The sequence below is a fragment of the Scyliorhinus torazame genome, chromosome 4 (assembly GCF_047496885.1).
Source record: "Scyliorhinus torazame isolate Kashiwa2021f chromosome 4, sScyTor2.1, whole genome shotgun sequence".
Taxonomy (NCBI): Eukaryota; Metazoa; Chordata; class Chondrichthyes; order Carcharhiniformes; family Scyliorhinidae; genus Scyliorhinus; species Scyliorhinus torazame.
Window position 1 is genome coordinate 233,367,158 of NC_092710.1, and position 21,277 is coordinate 233,388,434.

Genomic DNA, 21,277 nt, shown 5'->3' on the forward strand with positions numbered 1-21,277 from the left:
ACCTGAACTGTTGCCATTGTGCCCTGGAATCACTCATTACTATGCAGATGGCTGCTGCATTACTATGCAGATGGCTGCTGGTTTCAGTGCTGTCTGGTTCCTTACAGGTTCCAATACACATGATTTCTGTATTTGCTAATCTTTGCCTGTGTTGGCTGAATTTCCCTTCAGCCTTTGCGGTTCTCCATTTTAAGTCAGGAAATGGCCAACTCAGGTGGCTAAAGTGTCTATGAAAGCAAATGGCCAGTTAATGCCCACAATTCTATCAAACACAATTAATGTGCAATTAACACAGAGTCATAGAGGTCTATTGCACAGAAAATGCATGTCTACGCTGGTGAAAAACTAACTATTCGAATCCCATTTTCCAACACTTAGCCCAAAGCCTTGCATGCTTTGACATCACGATTCTACAACTAAATACTTCTTAAATGTTATGGGGGTCTCTGCCTCCAACGCCCTTTCAGGCAGCGAGTTCCAAACTCCCAGCATCCTCTGGGTGAAAAAGGTTTTCCTCACATCCCTCCTAAATCTCCTGCCCCTTACCTTAAATTATGTCCCCTGGTCATTGATCCGTCCATTAAGGGGAAACATTTCTTCCTGACTACTTTCTCTATGCCCCTCATAATTTTATTAATCTCAATCATGTCCCCCCTATCCAATCTCCCTTCATAAAGAAAACTCTCCAGCAGCATCCTGGTAAATCTCCTCTGTACCCTTTCCAGTGCTCTAATATGGATTCCAGAATGGCACACAATACTCCAGCTGTGGCTTAACCAAATGTTTATACACTTCCAGCATAAGCTCCCTGCTATTAAACTCTATGCCTCAGCTAATAAAGGCAAATATATCATATGCTTTCTTAACCAGTTTATCCTCCTGCCCTGCTACCTTAAGGGACCGCTGTACATGCACACAAATGTCCCTCTGCTCCTCTGTGCTTCCCAGGGTCCAGTCTTTATCATGTATTCCCTTACCTTGTTTGTCTGTCCAATTGCATCACATCATACTTATCCAGATTGAATGACAAATCAAGTTGGTCATCTACAAGATGCACTGCAGTAACTCACCAATGTTCCTTAGTCAACACCTTCCAAACCCATGGCCACGACCATCTAGAAGGACAATAGCAGCAGATACCTGGGAACCCCATCACCTGGAGGTTCCCCTCCAAGTCACTCACCACCCCGACTTGGAAATATATTGCTGCTCCATTATTGTCACTGGGGCAACATCCTGTATCTCCCTCCCTAACAGCACAGTGGGTGTACCTACACCTCAAGGACTGCAGCGATTCAAGATGCCAACTCACCACCACCTTCTGAAGGGCAACTAGGGAGGGACAATAAACACTGGCCTAACCAGTGATGCCCACATCCCGTAAATTAATTTTTTTAAAATTCCGTTTGACACTGATCAGTCCACCTGACCAGTCTGTCTATGTCCTGTAATCTAAGGCTATCCTCCTTACAATATACCATGGGTGGCACAGTAGCACAGTGGTTAGAGTGATCGAAACACTATCGATCCATTGGACCTGGAGTAAGGACCGCCCAAAAGGTGAGAGAGACGAAGGATAAAAAGCCCTGCGCACTATGGATCGGCCTCTTTTGTCACCCGCCTGTGCGCGACCAACTGTATCAGAACAACCAAGTTCAAGGGACTGCGACCATTTCTTGAAGGACGAGACCAGCTGAGACGAACCCAACAACTTCCAACCAACCGCGTGGACCCGGATAAAGGCCATGGGTGGGAATCTCCGACCCCCCGCCAGGTGGAAGAATCGCCGGGGGTCGGTGTGAACCCCGCCCCCCAAAAAATTGGCCCGGCATGAGTCGCGCCACCCGCCTTGGAGAATGGCGGGGTCCGGCACGGGTCAATGGGCGCCAGGGCCGCCCAAATTCTCCGGCCCACGATGGGCTAAAGTCCCGCCCGTCTGTAGCCACCGTAAATCAGAGGAGGTCCCTTACCGGCGGGACCTGGCGGCACGGGCGGGCTATGGGGTTCCTGGGGGGTCGCAGGGAGATCTGGCCCTGGGAGGTGCCGCCACGGTGCCCTGGCCCGCGGTCGGGGCCCACCGATCCGCGGGCGGGCCTGTGCCATGGGGGTACTCTGTTCCACACTGGAGGCTGTGGTCTTCCGCAATTCCCGGTGCGGAAGCAAATCCCTCTGCGCATGCGCGGGGATGACGCCAGCACGTGCTGGCGCTCCCGCGCATGCACCGACTCGCACCGGCCGGCGGAGGCCCTTCGGCGCCGGTTGGCGTGGCGCTAAGCCCCTTTCCCGCCGACCGGCGGAGCGCCAACCACTCCGGAGCGGGCCTAGCCCCTGTAGGTGCGGAGGATTCCGCACCTTTGGGGCGGCCCGACGCTGGAGTGGTTCACGCCACTCCTTCCCGCTAGGACCCCCGCCCCGTCAGGTAGGGAAGAATCCCGCCCATGATCTTGCATGCTGCCGGTCACTCGAAGTTAAGTAAATGTCATCTCAGTCATTAGGTGCAGTTTAGTATGGAGCCGCGTGTATTATTGCATAGAGATACAAGCCCTGTATTATTAATAAACTGTGTTTTTGAGCTAACATACTGCTTGTGTGGTCATTTGGTCAATATAAGAAACAGCTTGTGGTTCACATAAAGGGTAAAAAGGCAACAACCTGAACAGGCGCCGGAATGTGGCGACTAGGGGATTTTCACAATAACTTCATTGCAGTGTTAATGTAAGCCTACTTGTGACACTAATAAAGATGATCATTATCAATATTAATTTTGCACCATCCGCAAACTTACTGATTAGCCCTCCTACACTAAAGTCTAGATCCTTTATATAAACCACAAGCAACACTGATCCGTGCGGGACCCCACTGGACACTGGCTTCCAATTAGAAAAACGCCCCTCGACCATCACCGTCTGCTTCCTGCCACTCAGCCACCTCTGGATCCAATTTGCCAAATTTTCTTGAATCCCATGGGCCCTTACCTTCGCTATCAGTCTCCCATGTGGGGCATTATCAAAAGCCTTGCTGAAATCCAAGTAGGCTATGTCAAATGCATTGCCCTCATCTACACACTTGGTCACCTCTTCAAAAAATTCAATCAAGGTGGTGAGACATGACCTCCCCTTAACAAAAACATGCTGGCTGTTCTTGATTAATCCCTGCTCTTGATTAATCTGTCTCTCAGGATTGCTTCCAATAGTTACCCACCACTGAGGTTAGACTGACAGACCTGTAGTTCCCTGATTTATCCGTTCCTCCCTTTTTGAATATTGGTACCACATTGGTTATCCTCCAGTCCTCCAGCATCTCTCCCATGGCCAGAGAGGAGTTGAAAATTATTGCCAGTGCCCCTGCTATTTCCTGCCTTCTCTCACTCAACAGTCTGGGATAAATTTCATCTGGCTCTGGAGAGTTATCAGGTGGGATTCTCCGTTTCTAAGACTAAGTGTTGATACCAACGCAGAATTTGTGGATTTTCATGACAGAAAAACTGGCACCACACCTGGACTGATTCAGCGACTATTAAGGGGCTAGCACCGGTGATGCGTGGAACACAATCGATTCCAATGAAAAATAGTGCGGGATTCACCAGATCCGTGATTGACACTCGGAAGGCTGACAAGCTGCGGCCGCACATACACATTACAATCCCCACACACACTTATCCCAGGCAACAAAGTGGCACTGGTTGTGCTGGAGCGCGTCCATACAGCTGATGGGTCGGCAGGGGTCAGAGGGCACCCAGAGGTGTTCCCTGGGGGACACCTATATGATCCGTGGCACTAAATTAAAAGTGTGCTGCCTGGCTGGCTGTGGCAATGGTGTTCTGTGCCCGTCCACCCTGACGCCACAGCCCACCTCCTGGCCACCATCTACTACTCCCCCCCCCCCTCCCCCGGCTCTGGTAGAAACCCCCTGGCCAGCGGCACAACTGTAAGCACACTATGGCCATGCTGGACACTTTCCGTATCCACTCTCTCTCCCTCAGCAGCTGCCACGCACAAGTGAACTGCGTCGTCGAGACCTCAGCCCATCAGAGGCGGAGAATCGCAAAGGCCCCGGAGAATAATGGGTCGGGCCCACTAGTGATATGCCCTGAATATACTTGGAAAACAATTTAGGATTTTGCAGGTATCCTTTCATGACCCCATTTTTCTCTCTTAATTTCCTTTTTAAGTCCCTCTTGCACATTCTATACTCTTCTGGGGCTTCTGCTATTTTGAGCCCTCGATACCTGCTGTAAGCTTCCATTTTTCTCTTGATCCAATGCTGTATATCCCTCGATATGCAAGAATCACTGGATATTTTGGTTCCATTCCTTTTCTTGACTGGAAGATGCTGCCACTTTATTCTTTCTATTTCCTTCCTGAATGTGCCCTACTGTTCTGTCAGATTTATCTAAAAGTGTCTGTTCCCAGACCATTCTGGCCAAATCCTCCGCACCTTCAGGGGTTAGGACGACGCCGGAGTGTTTGGCCCTGCACCAGCCGGCGCCGAAGGGCCTCCTGTGGAGCCAGGTCCCACCGGTAAGAACCTGTTGTGATTTACGCCGGCGGGACCCGCCGAAAACGGGCGGCCACTCGGCCCATCGCGGGCCAGAGAATCGCGATTCCCGCCTCTGCCGGCTGCCAAATTCTCCAGTGCCGGGGTTTTGGCGGGTGTGGGAATCGCGGCGCGCCGGTCAGCGGCTGCTGGCATCGGCCCCCCCCCCGGCGATTCTGCAGAGTCCTCGGGGGGGGATCTGGCCCCAGGGGGTGCCCCCACGGTGGCATGGCCTGCGATCGGGGCCCATCGATCCTCGCGCGGGCCTGTGCCATGGGGGCACTCTTTCCCTCTGCACCAGCCGCTGTCAACATCCGCCATGGCCGGTGTGAGAAGAACCCCCCTGCGCATGCGCTGGGATGACGGCAACAAACGATGGCGCTCCTGTGCATGCGCCAACTCGCGCCGGCTGGATTCCGCACCTTCGGGGCGGCCCGATGTCGGAGTGATTCACGCCACTCCTTGGCGCCGGAGTGACCCCCCCGCTGGTTCGCAGAGAATCCCACCCCGGATCTTACTCTAATCGGCCTTCTCCCAGTTTAAAACTTTGATTTCAGGTCCATCCTTGTCCTTTTCCATAACCATGATGTGGAGATGCCAGCATTGGCCTGGGGTGGGCACAGTAAGAAGTCTTAAAACCCCCAGTTAAAGTCCAACAAGTTTGTTTCGAATCACTAGCTTTCAGAGCGCAGCTCCTTCATCAGGTGAGGTCATTCACCAGATAAAGGAACCATGCTCCAAAATCTAGTGATTTGAAACAAACCTGTTGGCCTTTAACCTGGTGTTGTAAGACTCCTTACTTTTCCGTAACAATTTTGAATCTAACCAAGTTATGGTAACTGTCTGCAAAATGCTATCCCACTGATACTTCAATCACTTGCCCAGCTTTGTTATCTTAAGTTAAGTCCGAGACTGCCCGCTCTCTTGTAGGACCTTCTACATACTGGCTTAAAAAGATCTCCTGGATTTTGAGAAGGCATTTTAAGAATCCTGCTCCCTCGAAATCTTTCACATTATGACTACCCAATTAATGTTGGGCAAGTTGAAATCCCCCACTATCACTACATTATTACTTTTACACTTCTTTGAAATTTGCCTACATATCTGCTCTTCTATTTCTCTCAAACTGTTAGGGGACCTATAGAACACTCCCAGCAATGTGATTGCTCCTTTTGGTTTTTAAGTTCTACCCATAAGGCTTCATTTGAAGAGCCTTCTAAGATGTTGTCCCTCCTTACAGCTGTAATTGATTCCCTGACCAAAATTTCGACACCCCCCTCCTCTTCTACCACCTTCCCTGTCTCGTCTGACAATCCCATATTCTGGAATATTGAGCTGCCAGTCTTGTCCTCTCTCAACCATGTCTCTGTGGCAGCAATTACATCATCCCCACATGTTTTAATTTGTGGCCTCAACTCCTCTGCTTTGTTTGTCAGACTCCTTGCATTAAAATAAATGCCAACCAATCTTACCAAACTTCCTTATGACTTAACTGGTGGAGAATTTCTTTACCTTCCTGACTCATTTGCTGCCTCTTGTAATTCTGTCTGTGTATCTCCCCCTGTTGAACCTTCTCTCAGGATTTCACCCCTCTGCCAAGTTAGTTTAAACCCCCGCAAACAGCACAAGTAAATCTCTCTGCACGGACGCTGATCCCATTTTAGTGCGACCCGTCGGCCTTGCATGGTACCTTGACATGATACTAACTGATACTAATTAACAGAGGAACACAAGAGTTAGGAGCAGGAGCAGTCCATTCTGTCCCTTGAACCTACTCAGTCATTCAAGAAGAGCATGGCAGATTTGATTGTGGCCTTAACTCCACTTTCCTGCCCAGCTCCCAAAGCCTGAGTCCCTTGTCAATCAAAAATCGATAAAGTGAAGATGAAGCTGGGAGGAGCAGAGTGACTCATCAAATCTCACAGTAATTCCAACTAGCTACTAATCAAGTTTTCAAGTCAAAGATTTAATGAAGAAGTAAAATGAAACAGATGAAAATTCAGTTAAATTTAAAATTCTAATCCTTATTTCAAATCCTTTCCTAGCCTTGTCCCTTTCTACTTCAGAAATCTCCTCCAGCAACACCACCCTCCAGATGCTCTCTTTCAATTTGATCCACCTTTGATGGCGATAGCTTCAGTTGCCTGGTCCCTAAGATCTGGAATAGTCTCCTTACACCTCTTTACCTTCCTTTCCTCCTTAATAATAATATAATAATCTTTTTATTGTCACAAGTAGGTTTACATTAACACTGCAATGAAGTTATTGTGAAAAGCCCCTAGTCGCAACATTCCAGCGCCTGTTCGGGTACACTGAGGGAGAATTCAGAATTCTCAGCTGGTACGGGAATTGAACCCGCGCTGCTGGCCTTGTTCTGCATCACAGACCAGCTGTCTAGCCCACTGAGCTAAACCAGCCCCTTTAACAGAAATCAAACTTTAAAACTTCTGATAAGCAAGTTATCATAGTTTCCTGCACATTTCTGTGGCAGTGTCCTCTATGCATTGTTGTTCTAAAAACCTCAGCAACTCATTCCTCTGAAGATTCACATTTCTGTCTTTTAAACTTATTGGGTGGGAGGAGTGGAAGGGGGGGCGGAACCATCGGGGGTGCTGGGGGGAGGGTAAGGGCAGTTGGGAGTCACTATTGTACCACAATAAACACGTTGCACCTGAGACATGTGCCGCTGCTGGCACGTTGTTCCTCAATGCAGGCTGATCTCCTACCCCTGCCCCAGCCCCCCCGGGCATGGTGGTCCTGGATCCTGCCTCCCCCCCTCCCCTCTGGCAGGCAGCTGTCATGGAATTTGAAGCTCCAGCTGCTGATACGGCCCCCCCCTGCACTTCCGGGTCAGAGGCCGTGCATGTGCTCCATGGCGGACTCAGCCCGCAGACCTGGACGTGGAAATAGTGTCCCTGATTGGTCGCGCCCCCGACCCGGACCACCCGCTGAAAAATACCCCAGTCCCAAATGATGTCCCCACGCCCTCCGATTGGCCCACCCCGACTGTGGCGGCCACGGACTGAGTCCACAGCCGCCTCACGAGTATCCCGAATGGCAGGACCATGAGTGGTCCACGCTGTCGGGAATTCAGCCAGTCGGGGGTGGAGAATAGCGGGGCGGGCCTCAGGCAATGGCCTCAGGTGGTGGATAACCGGCGCGGCGTACTCCCCGAGTACGCTGCTTTTCGGGGGGGGGGGGGGAGAAACGCTGAACCGTCGCATGTCCCGATTTCCTGCGTGAAACTGGATTCTCCGTTCCGTCGCCGAACGTGTTTTCTCCACATCTCTTGTTCCGAGGAATTCATGTGGTCCGCCTTCTGCTGTCATTTCCTTGCCTCCCGCCAGCTTTCCTTGTCTAACAAGGATTTCTGCCTTGGTGTTCATAATGCATTTTGCATCACATTTTAATGATGTAGGAAACTCTCTCAGCTAGGTGTTACAGGGCCCACAAAACCATCCTACCTTGCCAGCTCCCCCACAACCACAGACATTTGAATGCCTGCTTCAACATCTGTACAATGTGTTCATTGATGACCGAGGTGTCCCTTGGTTTTGATTATACCTTTCCTGCTCTGGCATGACGGGATTACGCAGGAGTGCTGTTTTAGCCATTTTGGTTCCCGATCCAGCAATGCTCATAAATAAAAGTTCTCATCAATGTGTTCAAATCTCTGTATGGTCTCCATCTTTTGTTTCTTCCTCCAATCCCACAACTCCCTGAGAGCTCTGCATTCCCCCAATTCCCTTTGCTCCACCATTGGCCGGTACATTTTCTGCTGCCTAACCTTTGGAATTCCCTTTTTGAAACTCTTTGCAACTCCACCTTGCTTTCCTAAAGCTGTCTCTTTGTTCAAGTTTTTGGTTATCTGTTCAAATATTTCCTTATGAGGTTTTATGTTAAATGTTTTCCTATAACACTCCCATAAGTTACCTTGAGATCTTTTACTATCTTAAATGTGCTACATAAATGCAAATGGTTGTTGTGCTGATAGTCCTTGACCCCCAGCAGCTATTGTGTGACAGGATCAAATACTGGACATGAATCTCTCAGGATAAACACACCACCAATGCACAGACATGCATCAAGGGTGTTCCTGAGATCAATCACTGGCTGCTCATTGATTAAATGGTGTCCTTTTCCATTACCCTGATGTGTGCAGGTAATAATGCTCATACACAAGGGTGGCCAACCACAGCTGCTTGCTCTACTTAATACAGCTGTGTGCTGCAGACTGCGATGTACAATTGATGTTTCCTGTAGCTGACTGTGGTAATCTTTTATAAATTGAAAATGAAGGACAAGGATCTGGCACACATAGGGTTAATGGGGAACTGAGTACAGTACTGTAGGAGAGTGCATGACCCACACCACAGCTAAGCCCAATGTTGAACTGGGGCGGGATTCTCCCCTACCCGGCGGGGCGGGGGTTCCGGCGTAATGGAGTGGTGGGAACCACTCCGGCGTCGGGCCGCCCCAAAGGTGTGGAAGTCTCCGCACCTTTAGGGGCCAAGCCCTCACCTTGAGGGGCTAGGCCCGCGCCGGAGTGGTTTCCGCTCCGCTGGCTCGTGGAAAAGGCCTTTGGCGCCACGCCAGCCGCGCCGAAAGGTCTTCGCCGGGTGACGCATGCGCGGGAGCGTCAGCGGCTGCTGACATCATCCCCGCTCATGCGCAGGGGAGGGGGTCTCTTCCGCCTCCGCCATAGTGAAGACCATGGCGAAGGCGGAAGAAAAAGAGCGCCCCCACGGCACAGGCCCGCCCGAGAATCGGTGGGCCCCGATCACGGGCAAGGCCACCGTGGGGGCACCCCCAGGACCCCGGATCTGCCCGCGCCGCCTTGTCCCGTCGTTCAAAAGGTGGTTTAATCCACGCCGGCGGGAGAGGGTCGACAGCGGCGGGACTTCGGCCCACCGCGGGCCGGAGAATCGCCGGGGTTGGGCCCGCCGACCGGTGCGGCACGATTCCCGTCCCCGCCGAATCTCTGGTGGAGGCGAATTCGGGACACGGCGGGGGTGGGATTCACACCGGCCCCCAGCGATTCTCTGACCCGGTGGGGGGTTGGTGAATCGCGCCCCAATCTATGTGTACTGGCAGGCATGGGGACAGCACCTGGCTTCTACTCTACTGTATATTTGTCAATAATTATAAGAGACAACAAAGACTTACAGTTAACCTACGTATGACTATGAAGATTTCTTCAGATCTACCAAACTGTAACCAACACCCTACAACAGAAAGCTAGTAGTAACTCCTCACCCCATGCAGGAGGCAACAGGACACATTCCAGGAGGCTACAGGGATCTTTCCCAGTCAGTCCAGAAAAGCCTCATCCGACATTTCTCCTCAAATCAGTCTTGGCCTATGTGCGCTGGGAATGATCCCTTCTCAGCAGTATCAGAACAACCAGACACGACCCCCTAGTCACCTTCATCGACTGTCTTCTTAGTGTTTGGGGCCAGCTGTTGAAGTTTTTGCTGCTACCTTTCCTCTTTCCTTTTCCGCCATCCAAGATAACAACAATTTGCCTTATGGAACACTTTAAAACTTCCCAAGCCATTTCCACAGGAATAATTATCAAGCAAAATTTGACACAGAGCCACATAATGAGATCATGGGACAGCCATCCAAACATTTGGTTGAAGGGATCTGCTTTGAGGAGCATCTGATTGGAGCAGAGAGATAGAAAGAGGTTCAGGAAGAGAATTCCAAAATTCATTGCCGAGGTAATTGAAAGCATGGTTGTCAATGGTGTAGAAAAGGAAATCAGGATGTGCAAAATGAGACTTAGAGGAATGCAGATATCTTGGAAAATTTGGGGCTGAAGGAGGTTAGAGAGGTAGGGAGAGGTAAGGCCATGAAGGAATTGGAAGGCTAGGATGAGAATTTTAAAAGTACTATAGCAATAATAGTATTCATAATAAAGACAGAAAACTTTCAAAGGATGGCAAGGCCTAAAAGTCCCACACCAAAGTGGTTTCACAAGCCATTCAGTTGCAATAAACCACTAGACAGAATAAGATGTGTCCAATGGTAAATAAGAGTTGTGTCCTATTTTTCTATGGCAAAAAGCCTGGGTGCTCCAGCATCTTATTTAACCACATGTTCAATTAAAGTTCTAACTTGGGCCGCATGGTAGCACAGTGGTTAGCACAGTTGCTCCACAGCTCCAGGGACCCAGGTTCGATTCCAGGCTTGGGTCACTGTCTGTGCGGAGTCTGTGCGTTCTCCCTGTGTGTGCGTGGGTTTCCTCTGGGTGCTGGGGTTTCCTCCCACAGTCCAAAGATGTGCAGGTTAGGTGGATTGGCCTTGATAAATTGCCCTTAGTGTCCAAAAAAGTTAAGTGAGGTTACTGGGTTACGGGGATAGAGTGGAGGTTTGGGCTTGAGAAGGGTGCTCTTTCCAAGAGCCGATGCAGACTCGATGGCCCGAATGGCTTCCTTCTGCAATGTAAATTCTATGATTCATAAATGCTTTAGGATTTGATGGATAAAAACAATGAACAGCATGAAAATACACTATGTAACTTTATGTTGCCAAAGGTACCAAAACCAATAATTACCTACACTCAGAGAAATGGCAAATCGAGTTTACTCCAGACACATGTGAGGTAATGCATTTTGGTAGGTCTAACATAAGAGGGGAAATTTACCGTAAATGCCAAAACTCTTAGGAATATAGAAAGTCAGAGAGATCTGGGCGTGCAGGTCCACAGATCTTTGAAGGTGGCAACACAAGTGGACAAGGTAATGAAGAAAGCATACGGAATGCTTGCCTTCATTGAATGGGGCATCAAGTATAAAAACTGGTAAGTCATGCTATAGTTGTATGGAACCTTTGTAAGGCCGAACTTGGAGTATTGTGCACAATTCTGGTCGCCATAGTGCCAGAAGGATGTGGAGGCTTTGGAGAGGGTGCAGAGGAAGTTTACCAGGATGTTGCCTGGTCTGGAGGGTGTCAGCTATGTGGCGAGGCTGAATAGACTCGGACTGTTTTCATTAGAAAGACGGAGATTGAGGGGCGACCTGATAGAGGTATACAAGATTACGAGGGGCTTGAATAGAGTGGATGGGCAGGCACTCTATCCCAGGGTGGAGGGGTCAGTCACCAGGGGGCATAAGTTTAAGGTTGGTGGGGCAAAGTTTAGAGATGTGCAAGGCAGATTTTTTTACACAGAGGGTGGTGAGTGCCTGGAATGCGTTGCCAGGGGAGGCTGTGGAAGCAGATACATTAACGGTGTTGAAAAGGCAACTTGGCAAACACATGGATAGGATGGGTATAGTGGGATATGGAGGAGCGGTTCTGGTGTGAGGTGCTCTGGAGAGTGAATGCCTCCACCTCGTGCGCGAGGTTGGGGCTGATACAGCTGAAGGTGGTATACAGAGCACACCTCACGAGGGCGAGGATGAGCCGATTCTGTGAAGGAGTAGAAGATGTGTGTGAACGTTGCGGGGGGGGGGGGGGTGGCGGGGAGGGGGCTAATCACGTTCATATGTTTTGGTTCTGTCCAAAGCTAGAGGATTACTGGATGGAGGTTTTTAGGGTAATTTCTATTGTGGTGCACGTGAAACTGGGCCCGGGCCCCCGGGAGGCCATATTCGGGGTGTCGGACCAGCCAGGGTTGGAAACAGGTGCGGAGGCAGATGTTGTAGCCTTCGCCTCATTGATCGCCCGAAGGCAGATCCTGATGGGATGGAGAGCAACCTCCCCACCCTGTGCCCTGGCATGGCGGGGGGGGGACGGGGACCTGTTGAATTCTTGACTCTTGAGAAGGTTAGTTTGAACTGAGGGGAAGGATGGAGGGGTTCTAAATTCATGGGCATTATTCATCATGCACATTCCAGAACTGGATAACACTGAACATTAGTTGGGGGGGGAGGGGGCGGTGTGTGTTAATGGTGACTATGGGTGATTCCTGATTCCTTTCTGTCATTTGTCTGTGTGAACATACGGGCTAATGTTTGGGGTTTGGTGGGAGGGTGGGATCATTGTTATTGATATGGGGATTGACATATTTGTTACTGATTATTGTTTATTGTTGGTGGGTGTAAATTTGGGAGAAAATGTGAAAAAGGAGGAGAATAAAAAATATTTTTTGAAAAACATCACAATGCTTGAAGAAAAAGGACTACAGCATCTTAATGCTACAAAGTATCTACTTGTGTTAGAGTGTGCATTATAATGTGCAAAGGTTGTTTCCTTCCGATTCTGCACTCTAACAAATGTGTTTACATCACTGCATTTAAGCCAATACATTCATCTGTAAAAACTACTTTTAATTTAGAACAATAACTTTTTACACCATTTACACTGACTTAAATTATCATTAAATATGTCTCACTCCATTTGCTATTGTTTAAATGGGTCACTTACCCTGCACATGGTTGACTCTCTGGTTTTTTGAGACTCACAATTGTTCCATGGACTGGGATGAGACCACCAATGATGATATCTCCTGGGGCCCCGGTATTGTCAAAATCATCAAGAATTTCACAAGCAAACAGCAGATTGATGGATAAGGCACACCATGTGAGAAACACGTACAGAATCATGCTTCGAAGCATTTTAAGATTGTTTCCTAATGACAGACTGGATCGGATTAGGCTTATTCTTTGTGCACAGCTGGCAAGTTCCTGGTTTCTGTGGGTTACATGAGAAACAAACTCTGAAATACTCAGCCACACCTTGTTTAAAAGTTTCTGTTGCTCCCATTGGTTAAACGTAGGTTTCTGGATTGTAGAAACACAGTAGGCACCTATCAGAAACTGGTATGTCATCATTGCGCAGGTGTTTGATTCCAGTGTTGTTCATTTGCGTCGTGTTATGGCAAGTTTAATTCTTGAAAGATTTGGAAATTTTCTGAGTTTAATATTCTGGCAGACAGGCGATAATCAGGTAGAATAACAGATGAACGATTTATTAATGTGAGAAATTATATACAGAGAGTGAAATGAAAGAGTCCAAACTTCTAACTGGGAAACCAGTGCTCTGCGCCCAGGGTTCATATGCTCTGGCCCCTGCCAATCGGGTCACATGACACTCCGAGATCCCACCCTCCCCTTAAAAGGATACTTTACCACACTCCTACCCCTTTAGGTTCCCACTCAACATTTTTCAATTAACAAAGGAACAATTTATAAAAAATATACATGTGTCTTTCAAAATAGTCTCTTATAAGGTAAATTGGTCAGGGAGCTTCTTAATCCTTTGAGAGTGACACAGTTTACTCCTGAGTGCTTCAGCAGTCGAGGCAACTTTGGTTTGAACCGCAATGGGTTCACTCTCGACTTATAATGCTGCATCCATGCAGATAGTTTCCTCAATACCCCCGGAATGTTATTGGGTTCATCCTGGGGTGGTTTGCTGCGGCATTAATTTCATCTGTAGCCGTATCACTGACAAGCCTACTCGGGTCAGGTTGACACATTGGTTCTGTGTGCGGTTCTCTCCTCTTCAAATAGTCCATGTGTTTTTTAAATCTTCTCCTTTGAACATCTACCTTATATGACACTGGACCTGTTTTTGCCACGACCATTTCTGGGATCCAATTTGGCTGGCTGCTCCACAGACAGTTTTTAGTCCTTGCATATTCTAATGGTTGCATCTGTCTTTTCCACTGGCACAATTGGAGCCGCCCACTCCAAAAACTGTACAAGTTTGACGGTACCAAATTCTTTTAATCGCTTGTGTTCAGACTAAACCTTCTTGCATGAGGGATAGGGGGCGGGTCGAGTTCTGAAAAACTTGTGCATGGCCACTGGATCCTTGTAAATCTTTACTTAAAGGCCCTGTATCTTACCCAACTCGTCTTGGAAATATTCTTGATTTTTAAAAAAAACGCCATAAAGACTTCCTTTGTTGATTTGGAAGATTTGTTTGACAATTTAATTTAATTTGGTGAAAACAATCCCAGCTCATCAGACTTGGCCCTTGGTTCAATTCCCATACTGGCTGAGGATACCCATATTTTACCCACTTTGATGTTGTTTTAATTGTATACTTCAAATTAGATCTCAGGGTCATTCCCAACACTCTCCTGGAGTCGGAGGGTGTTTTTTGATGGTACCCTGTGGGTTCTGTTCAGTATTGCATTTCCTCCTAATGTGCCCCCTCCTATTGCAGGTATAACAATCAGCTTCCCTGAAGTTACATCTCCCCCGCACTGGTAGCATTCTTCTTTAGGTTTGCAGACTAAATTCCCATATCTCTGTGCTCTCTTTTGCTGAAAGCCAGTTTTGCTTATTGGTTTCTGTGCCATCATCTCTGACACCATGACTGCCAGTGGCTTCCAGCCAAACCTGGTGGGGTGGTGATATGTGCATGGGCATGTCTATGTATAACTGTACATAGTTGCATGTATATATTTGTATATAACAGCACCCAGTGTACATAGCCACTAACCAATACATGTAGTGACAGTTATGACCTCCCGCCAGTAGGCGGAACCAGACACTCATACAGACATATATATATCGAGGGACGGACGAGAGACAGACACTTGGTAGTAGGACGGACAGTGGGACAGTCACCTCTCTCCTTAGCTTCACAGTAACGTAGTCAAAATTGTTTGTACATAGAATTACATGGTTACCATCCTGCGTGTCAAGAGTAAATACTTATAGCAATCACATCTTTGTGTTCTATGTATGCTTTCATGATCAGGAGAGCCATCGAACACAACAGGCGTCATCAGCCTGCATGCTTAGCAACTCCATGGCCCCCTCTTTTCGGCGTTTTCCATAGCCTGGACAACCTCTAATGCCTTCCTTAAAATAATCCCTGCCTCTGCTAACAATTCTCTTTGTATGGCCATGTTGTTAACACCACATACCAGCCAAGAGTGGTTACGATTGTCCCCATCCCACAAAATATGACACAGTGTATGGAAAGGCTCAGTAAACCAAGGTCCACCACACTAAGAAAACAAGAAGGGACGGTCAATAGAGAATTAAAGGTGCTATATTTAAATGCGCGCAGTGTACGGAACAAGGTAGATGAGCTTGTGGCCCAGATTGTGACTGGCAGGTATGATGTGGTAGACATCACAGAGGTTCAGGGGGTTCAGGACTGGCATTTAAACATCCAGGGATTCACAACCTATCGAAAAGACAGAGAGGTGGGCAGAGGGGGCGGGGTTGCCTTGTTAATTAGGAATGAAATTAAATCAATAGCACTAAACGACATAGGGTCAGATGATGTGGAGTCTGTGTGGGTAGAGTTGAGGAACCACAAAGGCACAAAAACCATAATGGGAGTTATGTACAGGCCTCCTAACAGTGGTCAGGACCGGGGGCACAAAATGCACCACGAAATAGAAAGTGCATGTAAGAAAGGCAAGGTCACAGTAATCATGGGGGACTTCAATATGCAGGTGGACTGGGTAAATAATGCTGCCAGTGGACCCAAGGAAAGGGAATTCATTGAATGTTTACAGGAGGGCTTTTTGGAACAGCTTGTGATGGAGCCCACGAGGGAACAGGCCATTCTGGACTTAGTGCTATGTAATGAGCCAGACTTGATTAAAGATCTTAAAGTAAGGGAGCACTTAGGAGGCAGTGATCATAATATGGTAGAATTCAATCTCCAATTTGAAAGAAAGAAGGTAGAATCAGATGTAAAGGTGTTACAGTTAAATAAAGGTAACTACAGGGGCATGAGGGAGGAACTGACGAAAATCGACTGGGAGCAGAGCCTAGTGGGAAAGACAGTAGAACAGCAATGGCAGGAGTTTCTGGGAGTAATTGAGGACACAGTACAGAGGTTCATCCCAAAGAAAAGAAAGGTTATCAGAGGGGGGATTAGGCAGCCATGGCTGACAAAGGAAGTTAGGGAATGCATCAAAGCAAAAGAGAAAGCCTATAATGTGGCAAAGAGTAGTGGGAAGTCAGAAGATTGGGAAGACTACAAAAACAAACAGAGGATAACAAAGAGAGAAATAAGGAAAGAGAGGATCAAATTTGAAGGTAGGCTAGCCAGTAACATTAGGAATGATAGTAAAAGTTTCTTTAAATACATTAAAAACAAACAGGAGGCAAAAGTTGACATTGGGCCGCTCCAAATTGACGCTGGTAATTTTTTGATGGGAGACAAGGAAATAGCTGAGGAACTGAATAAGTACTTTGCGTCAGTCTTCACAGTAGAAGACATGAGTAATATCCCAACAATTCCGGAGAGTCAGGGGGCAGAGTTGAATATGGTAGCCATCACAAAGGAGAAAGTGCTAGAGAAACTAAGAGGTCTAAAAATTGATAAATCCCCGGGCCCAGATGAGCTACATCCTAGAGTTCTAAAGGAGATAGCTGAAGAAATAGTGGAGGCGTTAGTTATGATCTTTCAAAAGTCACTGGAGTCAGGGAAAGTCCCAGAGGATTGGAAAATCGCTCTTGTAACCCCCCTGTTCAAGAAGGGAACAAGGAAAAAGATGGAAAATTATAGGCCAATTAGCCTAACCTCGGTTGTTGGCAAGATTCTAGAATCCATTGTTAAGGATGAGATTTCTAAATTCTTGGAAGTGCAGGGTCGGATTAGGACAAGTCAGCGTGGATTTAGTAAGGGGAGGTCGTGCCTGACAAACCTGTTAGAGTTCTTTGAAGAGATAACAAATAGGTTAGACCAAGGAGAACCAATGGATGTTATCTATCTTGACTTCCAAAAGGCCTTTGATAAGGTGCCTCACGGGAGACTGCTGAGTAAAATAAGGGCCCATGGTATTCGAGGCAAGGTACTAACATGGATTGACGATTGGCTGTCAGGCAGAAGGCAGAGAGTTGGGATAAAAGGTTCTTTTTCGGAATGGCAACCGGTGACGAGTGGTGTCCCGCAGGGTTCAGTGTTGGGGCCACAGCTGTTCTCTTTATATATTAACGATCTAGATGACGGGACTGGGGGCATTCTGGCTAAGTTTGCCGATGATACAAAGATAGGTGGAGGGGCAGGTAGTATGGAGGAGGTGGGGAGGCTGCAGAAAGATTTAGACAGTTTAGGAGAGTGGTCCAAGAAATGGCTGATGAAATTCAACGTGGGCAAGTGCGAGGTCTTGCACTTTGGAAAAAAGAATAGAGGCATGGACTATTTTCTAAACGGTGACAAAATTCATAATGCTGAAGTGCAAAGGGACTTGGGAGTCCTAGTCCAGGATTCTCTAAAGGTAAACTTGCAGGTTGAGTCCGTAATTAAGAAAGCAAATGCAATGTTGTCATTCATCTCAAGAGGCTTGGAATATAAAAGCAGGGATGTACTTCTGAAGCTTTATAAAGCATTAGTTAGGCCCCATTTAGAATACTGTGAGCAATTTTGGGCCCCACACCTCAGGAAGGACATACTGGCACTGGAGCGGGTCCAGCGGAGATTCACATGGATGATCCCAGGAATGGTAGGCCTAACATACGATGAACGTCTGAGGATCCTGGGATTATATTCATTGGAGTTTAGGAGGTTGAGGGGAGATCTAATAGAAACTTACAAGATAATGAATGGCTTAGATAGGGTGGATGTAGGGAAGTTGTTTCCATTAACAGGGGAGACTAGGACCCGGGGGCACAGCCTTAGAATAAAAGAGAGTCACTTTAGAACAGAGATGAGGAGAAATTTCTTCAGCCAGAGAGTGGTGGGTCTGTGGAATTCATTGCCACAGAGGGCGGTGGAGGCCGGGACGTTGAGTGTCTTTAAGACAGAAGTTGATAAATTCTTGATTTCTCAAGAAATTAAGGGCTATGGAGAGAGAGCGGGTAAATGGAGTTGAAATCAGCCATGATTGAATGGTGGAGTAGACTCGATGGGCCGAATGGCCTTACTTCCACTCCTATGTCTTATGGTCTTATGGTCTTATGCCTCTTGACATGTCGTTGAGTACAGAGGCAAACCCACATTGTTTAGTCATTTGTTTTAGGTGCGCCATGACTGGCTCCTCTAGCGCCCTGAAGTTGAATTGAATTTGTAATGCTGCATTCTTATCGAGGGCTTCGGGTGACCAGGCCCCTTGAATAACTCCACCAGCTCCTTGAATATTTTGGATTTGGAGGCACCTGGAGAACTCAGACTCCTAATCAGGTTGTAAGTGGGAGCCCCACAGACCATTAGTATGATAACCCCATGCTTTTCCTCCACCCAATTTCCTTGGCCTTGAAAAACAACAGAAGTGTTTGACATTTAATGCCTATTGCTCCATGTTGGGCTCGAATATTCTAGTTTGCCAAAAAGGGGCATTCCGTCACTCACAGACTGCTGAATGAGTTTGCTTTGAAGGAAACGTTTGCACACAAGTTCTACTCTCCTGATTTCTGTAGGAGCAGGAAGGCACTCCAGTTGATCCTCATCGGCAATGTAGTATCCTGACAGGTGGGCGGCCACCAGGTAGATTAACAAATTAATGGTTTATTAAAGTAAGGAACTATATACAGAGAGTTCTCAGACTCCAAACACCTAACTAACTGGAAAACTTGCACACCGTCCCCAGGGCTCACGCACTCTGGCCCCATTGCCCAATCCAGTCACATGACACTACAGGAACTCTCGTCCCTTAAAGGGGCATGCTACCACGATCAGCCTGTCTGAATTATGTTTATGGTTAAGCATCAGGAGTATTTTATCTGCTATCCATTTGCATGAGGAAACTGATCATTTCTCAGTTAGTTTGTTGCCCTCCAACTGCAATATAATTTAAACTGTAATTTCAACATTGATTTTGGACATTGGTTTAGCCTAAGAATGAGTACAAAACTACAGACTGCGGAATCCAGAATGCTCAGAGGCTGGTAAGCAATCTAAGTAATTTTAACTGCCCCCTCCTCTCGGTTTTAAAACAACCCTATAGTAATTCCCACCACAAATATAAAAAACAGAACACGCTTGTTACCAGCAGTAATGAAGAAGCACAAAGTGACACCAGAGTAGATTTTTACTCTGGGGCTTCCAGCCTGAGAAGCGAATGGGTTCACCACCCAGTCTTACTGGCGGTAGGTTGAGTTTATTTTGAGGGCGAGGCTTTATATGCTGCATACCCCCAATATTGGGTACTCAGAGGCTGACCCAGCTAGCAGGAAGATGTTCTATGTGAGTCAGACAATGTCATGACTCCCACATTCAAGTTGGACACCCATGGAAGGCCCTGAAAATATGGTGACGGTGTGGGGACACAGCCCTTTTAACCCTACTGTCCAGCTGTCACCTAGCTGTGTGCCAGGTTAAAAGCCACCTGGAAGTCAGAGGAATTGAAAATTAAAAGCCAATCGTTACTTAAACTGATTCGTGTAGAAAGATATTTTCAAGTATTTTTTGTGTATTACTTCCTGTTATATTCTGTGCCTATCAACACAAGCACAGGAACAGCCAGTACTAGAACATACTTCTTATTCGCTTGTACTTGGCAAACAATGTCACGTAATATTGTCCAGAGTATACATTTTTATTTAATTAGTGGCACAGCTGAATCACAACATTGCATTTGTTATATTCTATATTAATACAACCACCAAATATTTGATTTCTGTTAAATCTCTATTTGAAATTGGAGTAAAAGAAACATTTTTCTATGCGTATGGGGTAATCCTAAAATATTTGCATTTGCTGTTGCTTCATCACATTTTCAAATTCCAAGTCTCTTGTTTCCTTGGGGCATGCCACTGAGTTCAAATTTTTTATTGATGTAGGCTCTCATCTGTTCTTAATAAACTTTAATCTGCTAATCTAGATGCTAGTTATTGTTTCGGTGAAGGAATTGATTGGCCACCAAGGTAATCCAATGATAATTTATGAAAGAGAATATATGCATCAAAGAAGGATGGAACAAAGCTTCTAATTATCGGGATATTTCGGCCGGGATTCTCCGTTCTTGAGCTTAACTCTGATCCTGACAGCGGAAAATCGGAACTGGTGTCGGCTGGTGCTAGGAACGGCGCCCAGGCGCGAGTCTCACTTCTTAACCATGCAAATTTTTGGTTGGCAGAGAGCTCGCTGGATTCCATCAGGATCCTGGTATCGGGTTGCCAGTCTCAGTGGGATGCCCATTCACAAAGTCCGGTTGCCGACCCCCCCCCACCACAATACAAATACTCGCGCCCCCCCCCCCCCCCTCCGCCTTCTTTGACCTGGAGGGCACTATGGGAATCACGGGTTACCGCCTCACACCACACTCACATGAGGGTGACCTGAACCCCCACTCAACCACACAGCCCAACCCCAGCCCCCATCAGCCTCCCCTTGGAGACAGTGGACTGGTCCATAATTAAGAACTCAGCGACCAACTTAAATGAGTATGCCACCACCATCACAGACTCCATCAGCAAATGTGTGGACGACTGCGTGCCAATGAAAGCAGTACGTACGTTCCCCAACTGGAAACCATGGCTCAATCGCAGGATTGACTCCCTACCAAAGGATAGGTCTGAGGCATTCAAATCAAGCGACCCTGACCTATACAAGAAATCCAGGTAAGACCTCTGCAAAGCCATCCGAGATGCCAAGAGAGAATATCAGGGGCAGCACGGTGGCACAGCTGGTAAGCCCTGTTGCCTCACGGCACCGAGGTCCCAGGTTCGGTCCCGGCTCTGGGTCACTGTCCGTGTGGAGTTTGCACATTCTCCCCGTGTTTGCGTGGGTTTCGCCCCAAAGATGTCCAGGCTAGGTGGATTGCCCCTTAATTGGAAAAAAATAATTGGGTACTCTAAATTAAAAAAAAGAAAGTATATCAGACTAAGCTAGAGGCACAGACTAGTGTTACAGACTCTCGGTGGTTGTGGCAAGGCGT

The 21,277-nt window shown here is 47.5% G+C and overlaps 1 protein-coding gene across 1 annotated transcript in view; it reads right to left on the reverse strand.

The window, feature by feature from the left end:
* Window positions 1-13,150, reverse strand: part of gprc6a (G protein-coupled receptor, class C, group 6, member A) — a 38,863-nt gene extending 25,713 nt beyond the window's left edge. Inside the window, exon 1 of the mRNA XM_072499461.1 lies at window positions 12,907-13,150. Coding sequence (XP_072355562.1) covers window positions 12,907-13,097 — 191 coding nt within the window. The 5' untranslated portion in view covers window positions 13,098-13,150. The remainder of the gene's footprint in view (window positions 1-12,906) is intronic.
* Between the last annotated feature and the right edge of the window lie 8,127 nt (window positions 13,151-21,277).